The 8424-nt window shown below is 42.1% G+C and overlaps 1 protein-coding gene across 1 annotated transcript; it reads left to right on the top strand.

The window, feature by feature from the left end:
• The first annotated feature begins 2079 nt into the window (after positions 1-2079).
• Positions 2080-7617, top strand: LLPH (LLP homolog, long-term synaptic facilitation factor). Its single transcript, XM_080811999.1, has 3 exons — positions 2080-2142; positions 4306-4525; positions 7254-7617. Exons 2-3 carry the CDS (start codon positions 4321-4323, stop codon positions 7430-7432), a joined length of 384 nt encoding a protein of 127 aa, XP_080668125.1. The 5' UTR covers positions 2080-2142; positions 4306-4320; the 3' UTR covers positions 7433-7617.
• The last annotated feature ends 807 nt before the right edge of the window (positions 7618-8424 follow it).

An 8424-nucleotide genomic window follows, 5' to 3' on the forward strand; every position in this document is an offset into this window, starting at 1 on the left:
CTCTAGAGTTTTTGTTTTCAAAATTTTTTGTTCTTTTTTTTGTTTTTGTTCTTTTTGTTTTGTTCTGTTTTGTTTTACTATATAAAGGAATATGTTTGGAGAAGAAATCAGTGGAGACAGTTGAAGAAATTGATAGATGCAGAAGGAGCAGTGATGAATTACCCAAAAGAGAAGGAATGGGGTGACATGTAGACCAAAGAGTCATAAACTTCAACCTGGATCCCTGGGTTGTCTTATTAAAATTTATTCAGTAAGTCTGGAGTGCAACCTGACATTCTGCATTTCTAACAATCTCCCAAGTGGTGCTGATACCACTATTCTGTAGACCTCAGATTAGCAAGAATCTAGACTACTGGTTCTCAAACTTGGACACTGGAATCACCTGTAGAATTTTAAAAATTCCCTAAGCTTCACCCACAGATACTTGATTTCATTACTTTGGGTGAGGTCTGACAGTTGGATTTTTAAAAATGGCTCAGGTGATTACAAAGTGAAGCAGAGTCTGAGAACTACTGATCTAGGCCACAGATAATGAGACAGGAAAACACTACTTCTCTGTGAGAAGAAAAAGGTAAGACCAGTCCAGATACAGGAGTATCCAGTGAGTACAGGAGGGAAGAGCAGGTTGATGACAAGAGTGTTTTTATCAAAGTAATAAACATACACAATTAGAAAAAAAGTGCTATGCCCTCTATAATAAGAAATAGCTGTGCAGGCCCTGACATACCACCCATCCCCAATTCTCTTTTCCCAGAGGTATGTTCATCTTTGTAGAGCTTTGCCTTGAAGTCCCCACCACCTATATGTCCACCACCTAGACAACATGGGGTCACCAGCTGAATCCCAGAAAGCCTTTGTAGTCCTCACTGAGTGATTATTCAGATTGGGCGTTCCATGGGAGAGGCCCTACTGGCTGGCGCTTGTTGTGTAGCAACCAGTGTGCTTCCAGTCAGGTTCCCCACTGTGCCTGCGGTCCCAGGGGATTCTTCCGGCTCCAGCTCTGAGTGGCTCTTAAGCCTCGACCCTCCCTCAGGGGCCAAAGTTTCCTGAAGCCCGTAGTTTAGTTTCAGTTATCTTCGTATAACCAACATAGAGCCTATCACAGAATGCATACTCATGTAGGAATGAGGGAATGAATTAAAGATTTTTAAATAAACTAAGAGTGTGGTTTTGGAACGTAGGTGAGGTTTGGTGGGGCGGAGTCGGGAGCCGAGGACCAAGAAAGAATTATTGAGAATTATTGAATTATTGAGAATTATTAAGAATTATTGAGACGTCTTTGGTACAAAATGGTGGTTTTATTAAAGCACGGGGACAGGACCTGTGTTCAGAAGGAGCTGCTGCACCACACACTGTCTTGAGGAGCCTATATACTCCCTACTGGGGGTAATAAGGAAAAGAGGTTTCAAAAGAACTTTGATATGCTAAAGAGGACGGACCTCCAAAGTACCTACAAGATAACAGAGGTCTTGACATTGTCCATTTAAGGTTCTCTTCCCTCTAGCAAGGTATTAACACTAATGTTAATGTTAATAACAGTTGGGAAATTCCTGGGAGCATGTTGGGAAATTCCTGGAAGCATTTCCCATCTAGGAGTGGAGGTGAGATTGCAGGGTGTCGGCTTATGCTTTGTCCTCAGCTTGCCTTCTGTTTCCTGATCAGTTTTGACGAATGGTACATTCCTGAGATCATCACCCCAGATGGGAACATTTAAGGGCTTTAAGCTAAAATGATTTCAATAACGCTTCTCGAAGAACACGTGATCTGACGCAGGACCTGCGAAGTGAAGGTCGTCTCTGAGCTCACTCTTTGGCAGGCAGGGTCACCTGGCCAGGATCGCTGTTCGGGTCCGAGCTCACAGGCTCACGCCCAGCCTCCACTGCTATTTTACGAATTGTCCAAATCCCCCTTGGAAACCCACAAGGGAGGAGCCAAGCTCCAGAGTCGCCCGCCCATCAAAGGAAGTAGGCGAGCGCCGGACTCGGGAGAGCCCGCCTCTTGAGGCTTTCCGGGGCATCTTGGCTCCCGGCGTGCAGTGCGCCCGCCCGGGACTCCCTGCGGTTTGTGGAAGGGGCTGCCGGAAGGCGGAAGTGCGGAGGCTTCCGGTCAGCGTGCTTCTGAGTGTCGTCGGTGAGTTTCCCGGTGAGTTCTCTGCTTTCTCGGTGTAGTGGGCTGTGGAACTTGTTGTTGGATCCCGTCGCCCCTAGAGAATCTCGTCTCAAGCCCGGTCCGTCTCTGGGCAAGATTGAGTCCGGGGGAGACGCAGACCTGTTTCAAGGACGAGGGTCTCCCGTGGTCTTGGTGGTGGCCCCTGGCTTTCCTGTGCTTTTTGCGAGGTGGAGCTCTCCTTCTTCGGTGGTCTCGCTTAGGTTAATCTGCGCCCTCAAGGCCGTTTACCGCAACCCTTCTATACCTGCCCCTCGAAGTTTTGGGTTGTTGTAGACAAGGGAACAGAGTGAGTTGTGATTGCTGACGTCCAAAAACTGGTACTCCATTAGTTAGCCATTCAACAAATGGGCATTGCTTTGGGGGATCCAGCGGTAAGCAAGGTCTATTTAGTTAGCCTCTGCCTTCGTGGAGCCCACAGTCCACCGGGAATGACAGAAAAGAAAGTATATAACTCCAGATTCCATTTAAAAGGAAAGAAAATGATGGTATGTTGGAGAATAAAAGGAGGGGAATCTATAGGGGTAGGGGTCAGAGAAGCTGTCTCTGAGGTACTTAAGTGAAGGTGCAAGCGTTGGGAAGATCACTCCCAGGCATAGGGGCAGCACATTGGAAAGGTGCTAAAGTGGACCTGGTTGGGACTTGTAAATTTTTCTTTCCCTCTTTTTTTCCAAAATCATGTCTTAATGTTTTATTTAATTGTTTGATTGTGTATAATAAATTACACGTGTTTAAAGTGTGTAATATAAGTTTTCCTTTATGTATACAAACATCCATCAGCACAATCAAAATAATGTTGCAAATCACTCCCAGAAGCCTTCCTCCAAACCCTCTGTAATACCTATAATTCCTTCCTTCCCCACCCTGTCCCTAGGTTTTCACTGAGTTAACTCTTTTCAGGTGTAATTGGTACTTGGGGATGGGATGGAACTTGGAGCATGAGGTGAGAAAAGAGTTGAAGGAGGCAGGGCTAGGTCACAAATAATCTTGTAGATCATGAATATGAGGTGGGATATCATTAAGGAATCCCATGAAAGAATGAAAAGCTCAGGGGCATCTGGGTGGCTCAGTGGGTTAAAGCCCCTGCCTTCAGCTCAGGTCATGATCCCAGGGTCCTGGGATGGAGCCCCACATGGCTCTCTGCTCAGCAGGGAGCCTGCTTCCTCCTTTCTCTCTGCCTGCCTCTCTGCCTACTTGTGATCTCTGTCGTCAAATAAATAAATAAAATCTTAAAAAAAAAAAGAATGAAAAGCTCAAAGTTTAAAAGTTTACACTAGGAGCGCCTGGGTGCTCAGTTGGGTCAGCGTCCCAACTCTTGATTTCAGCTCAAATCATGATCTCGGGGTTGTGAACTTGGAGCCTATTAAGATTCTGTATCTCCCTCTCCCTCTGCCCCTACCCCTGCTGGTACTCTTAGTCTCTCTCTTAAAAAACAAAACAAAACAAAACAACAACAACAACAAAAAAACTCATACTAACTGCTTTGCGGAGGATTCAGGGCTGAGGCTAAGGGGTGAAGAACAGCAGGAGTGGAAATAGACAAGCTTAAAATAGCTACATTGAATTGAGGGGAGGATAATGAGGCCGACAGGTGGGATGTCCTATAGGCTTGGAGGAAATAAAATTTAAAAATATTTATAAAAACATTTTGGGGGCACCTGGGAAGCTCAGTCAGGTAAGTCAGACTCTTGATCTTAGCTCAGATCTTGATCTCAGGGTGCTGAGTTCAAGCTGCACATGGAGCCTACTTTAAAAATACACAAACACCTCCCCCCCAAAAAACCATTTTGTAATTTGTAAGTTGTTGTATAAATATAAGTTGATGATGCTCTTTGCATTTGCGGGGAAATTAAATTTTTGCATCTTGTATGGAAATTCCAGGAGCTTTCAGAAATTGGCTTGACTTAGAGTTTGCCAGCGGCCACAGGGAGTTTAATTTGGTGCTCTTGTTATTTAATGGCTGTATATGACGTGTTGACCCTCACATAATTCATTATGCCATCATAAATCATGAACAGAGTGAGGAGTTTTACCTTCCATTTGTTCATATTCTGTAGAGATACCTTTTGACCTGGTTTTCCAAGGATTTGCCCTTTATTTAATAGCAAATTTTTGCTTTTGTATTTGTATTTCTATTAGCTTTCCAGGTAAAATATGGCTAAAAGCTTACGGAGTAAGTGGAAGAGGAAGATGCGTGCAGAAAAGAGAAAAAAGAATGCCCCAAAGGAACTCAGCCGACTTAAAAGTATTCTTAAAATAGATAGTGATGTTTTAATGAAAGATGTTCAAGAGATAGCAACCGTGGTGGTACCCAAACATTGTCAAGAGAAAACTCAGTGTGTGGTACAAGATGAAAAAGGTGAGTTTATGTGCTTCATTTTACAAATAGTAATTCTATCAGTTTTCTTTTATGACTTCTTTCCTCTTTGACTGCCCTCCGTTCTTTGCTGCATGTGCTTCGTACAAGCCTCCTGCCATGCCCGTGTAATTTTTTGAAGACTTATAATGCTGCTAGGTAGTTTATGCTGAACTATTTTAAAGCTGGTTCATTTGAATAGGCGTGTTTTGGATTATTCATAGTGTGCCTCAGGTGCTTATACAGTAGCCTGAGTGTCTCAGTTGTACAAAGTACAACAGGAGTAGACAGACGTAGACGAATCCTCATTGGAAGGGTACACTATTCAGTCAGGGACTAGGCAAGGTGGGAGATCTTTCTTCATTTTATCCTTTGCAACACCTGGTTCCCATTCCAAGAATCCTTGTACACCATTATATCATTTTCCTGAAAAATTGGGATTTTTCAAAATCTGTATTCGATTTTGACAGATTCTAGGTACCTCTGTCTTAATCATAGTCTGCAGTGGGATGCTGTGTACATCAGCATATTCGTTTCAGCAAGGGAAAAGACTCATTGGTTTTCACATCCTATAACAGTTTGGCAACAAACTGAAATAAGCGTGCATGATAATCGGGCTCTTAAAATAGAAGTAGGTTTATGTGGTGTCCAAGGAAGGGAGCAGCGATCCTCAGCCCTCCAATCAGAGACATTTTCCCGCTTGCTGATACTCTCTCAAAGGCCAGTTTCTCTATTTGTGTTCTGAATCCTCTCCATTCTCAAAGCCTGTCCGCATGCATCCTGCTTATCAGTCTCTCTTCTCCCCTGGGTTGTTTCTTCAACTGTTGTGTTCTGGAATGTTCCTTCTGAAAAAAAGAGAAAGAAAAATCCTCCTCTTGATCTCACATTTCTCAGTCTTTTGCTTTATTCAGCTCTCCTTGAAGCTTCTTAACACTCGTGTTTCCTCATATGTACACTGCCTCTACCCATTGGCTCTCTGGTCATTGAGGTAAAAGTCGCATAACATGAAATTAACCATTTTAAAGTATACAGTAAGTAGTATTTAGTACATTGATGATGTTAGCCAACTATCACCTCTTTCCAAAACATTTTCATCACCTTAAAAGGAAACCCTGTACAGTCTTTTTCTTCCTTCCTTCCCATAGTCTCTGGCAACCACTAATGTGTTTTCTGTGTCTATGGATTTATTTAATTTATTTATTATTCTGGCTATTTCATATAAAAGAAATCATATAACATGTGACCTTTTGTGTCTGACTTCTTTCACCTCCCGTAAGTTATGGCATTCCCTTGCTTAAAACATCTCATTTTCTTTCCATGTGCTCATCAGAGCTTACCGGTAATCTGGTTCTGGTACTTTTTTTTTTTAAATCCACTTAACACAGGCTACAGTTTGCTTTGTTATGCTCCCTTCAACAGAACATCGTAAGCTCCATGACAGCACATTTGGACCATTGTATCCCCAGAACCTAGAGCAGTATGTAAAATAATCATTCAACAACTAGTTATTGAATGGCTGATCTGTAGCAGGCACTATTCTAGGCACTGAGGAAACATAAATACAAGGGAACTGGCCTCCATCCTGATGTGATTTACATTATATCAGAGGAGACCAAAAGTAAACCAGATAAATGAATTAATGTAATGTCAGGCAGTGGAGATCATGGAAGACCCCGTATACCCTGGTAATTTCCCAGAGACGGACATTCTGGGCAAACCATTCACAGAAGATAAGGTTGGTGATAGATGTACTGCAGTGTGGCCGCACCGAGCTTCCTGCCAGGTCTTCTGTTCAGTGGAGCTGGATCTCTGCGTGTTTTCTGGGTAAGAAAGAGGCGCAGCCCAGTGTATATCCAGGTCTTCCTTTCTTTCCTGTCTTTTCTTTCATAAAATTTTGTTTTTAAGTAAATTCTACCCCCCAGTGTGGGGCTCAGACTCATGACCCCAAGATGAAGAATCACTTGTTCTACCAACTGAGCCAACCAAGCGCCCGTATATCCAGGTTTTCTTTTTATTTGTTTCTTTTAAGTTTTTATTTATTTAAGTAATCTCTACACTCAGGATCCTGAGGTAAGGAGTCATGCTCCTCTGACTGAGCCAGCCAAGCTCCCCCGTCCAGATTTTTCTTTATCATCTGCCCATCTCTATCATCACAGGCTTGTTGCTTACTACCCCACTCCTTCCAAGTACACTTCTCTGGAAGTGGCCAGCCATTCCTGATAGTTCATTTGCATCTAAGGCCTGTCCATTAAAAGCGTGGTTGCTCTTAAAAGGTTCAACTGTCTTATTTAGCTCAGGAAAGCACTTAATCTGAGAAATGTTCTTCTAATGCACATATGCTCACAGCCATACACCTTAGCTTTCATGCAGTGACACAAACCTACACAGCCTAAATGCATGTTTCCTGTTTAACTTTTCTATTCCAAAGATGGACACTCATGACACATTCTTCAGAAAGTTTCTTAGTGACTAAATGACATTTCTAGTTCCTTATAAGTACTTTTTATGTCTTTCATGGTTGTATGAATACATGGGAGGATGTCCGAGTCCATTGAATGTGCTGTGAAAGTTTTCAGTGTTAGTCAAAGAGTGCTCCACAGAAAAAGGGATTTTTTTTTCTTTTGTAGTTTCAGACCACTTTCAAGTCTCATGTTCTTATTGCCTTAACATGCTTTTTCATAAGATTGTTTCTTCATTGATGAGCATTAATAGTTTCCTGTCTCTTATTCAGATGACATGAAAATGGAGACTGAAATTAAGAGAAACAAAAAGAGTCTTCTTGACCAGCATGGACAGTACCCCATATGGATGAACCAGAGACAAAGGAAAAGGCTGAAGGCAAAGCGAGAAAAAGGGAAGGGGAAAAGCAAAGCAAAAGCAGCAAAGGCGGCCAAGGGTTTGGCCTGGTAGACTCTTAAAAACTTGAAAACTCCTACATGGGACAGATCTTTGATTAGAATGTATACATGGATTTCAACTTCCACCAAGCGAAAACTTTGTTTCCAGATTTAACTTGACCTTGTTCTTCAATTCAAACCCAACTTAACTCCTCAACTTTGTTTTGGGATCTTGAATAAAATGTTCTCATTGATGAATGAGAGCTACGCTGGTACTTTAATTGGATGCTGTCCAGTGTGGAGGGATTCTCAGATATCACAGTTCTCTCAAGTGTTACTGTGGCTGTAACTGTTTGGCCTCAGTAAAGATTAAAAAAAAAAAAAAAAAAAAAAGACCTACTGACAAATTTGAGGTGATTCAGGCTTAAAGAAACTTATAAAATTTAAAATACAATGGGAGTAGAAGCACTACTTGTTTGGAGTTTTGCTTTTGTTTACTTCAGAGTAAAAGATTTTGTCAAGATCTTGAAGAGCTTTTCTTTCACCTGTCCTTCAAGTTTTCTAGTAGTAAAGAAAACCACCTTCAATTAAGTTGTTTAAAAAAACTGAAGTTTGGGGCGCCTGGGTGGCTCAGTGGGTTAAAGCCTCTGCCTTCGGCTCAGGTCATGATCCCAGGGTCCTGGGATCGAGCCCCACGTTGGGCTCTCTGCTCAGCAGGGAGCCTGCTTCTCCCTCTCTGTCTGCCTCTCTGCCTACTTGTGACCTCTCTCTGTCAAATAAATAAATAAAATCTTCAAAAAAAAAAAAAAACCTGAAGTTTTTGGGTAGAGTATTAACGTCTACAAATTTGTATACACCATCTGTTCAGGAGATAGAATATTCTGGAACTAGTTTAATGGTCTTCAGTTTTTATATTATGTAGCCTAATATAACACAGCATTCCCCAGAGTATGTTTTTCAGACGCAGTTTTTCTGAACGCATGGTGAGAAACACATTTGATAGTCACATCAGTTTGGGAAATGCTACATACTTGAAGATTCACAGAAAGTATTAGTATAGTATTC

The sequence above is a fragment of the Martes martes genome, assembly GCF_963455335.1.
Source record: "Martes martes genome assembly, chromosome: 8".
Classification (NCBI taxonomy): Eukaryota; Metazoa; Chordata; class Mammalia; order Carnivora; family Mustelidae; genus Martes; species Martes martes.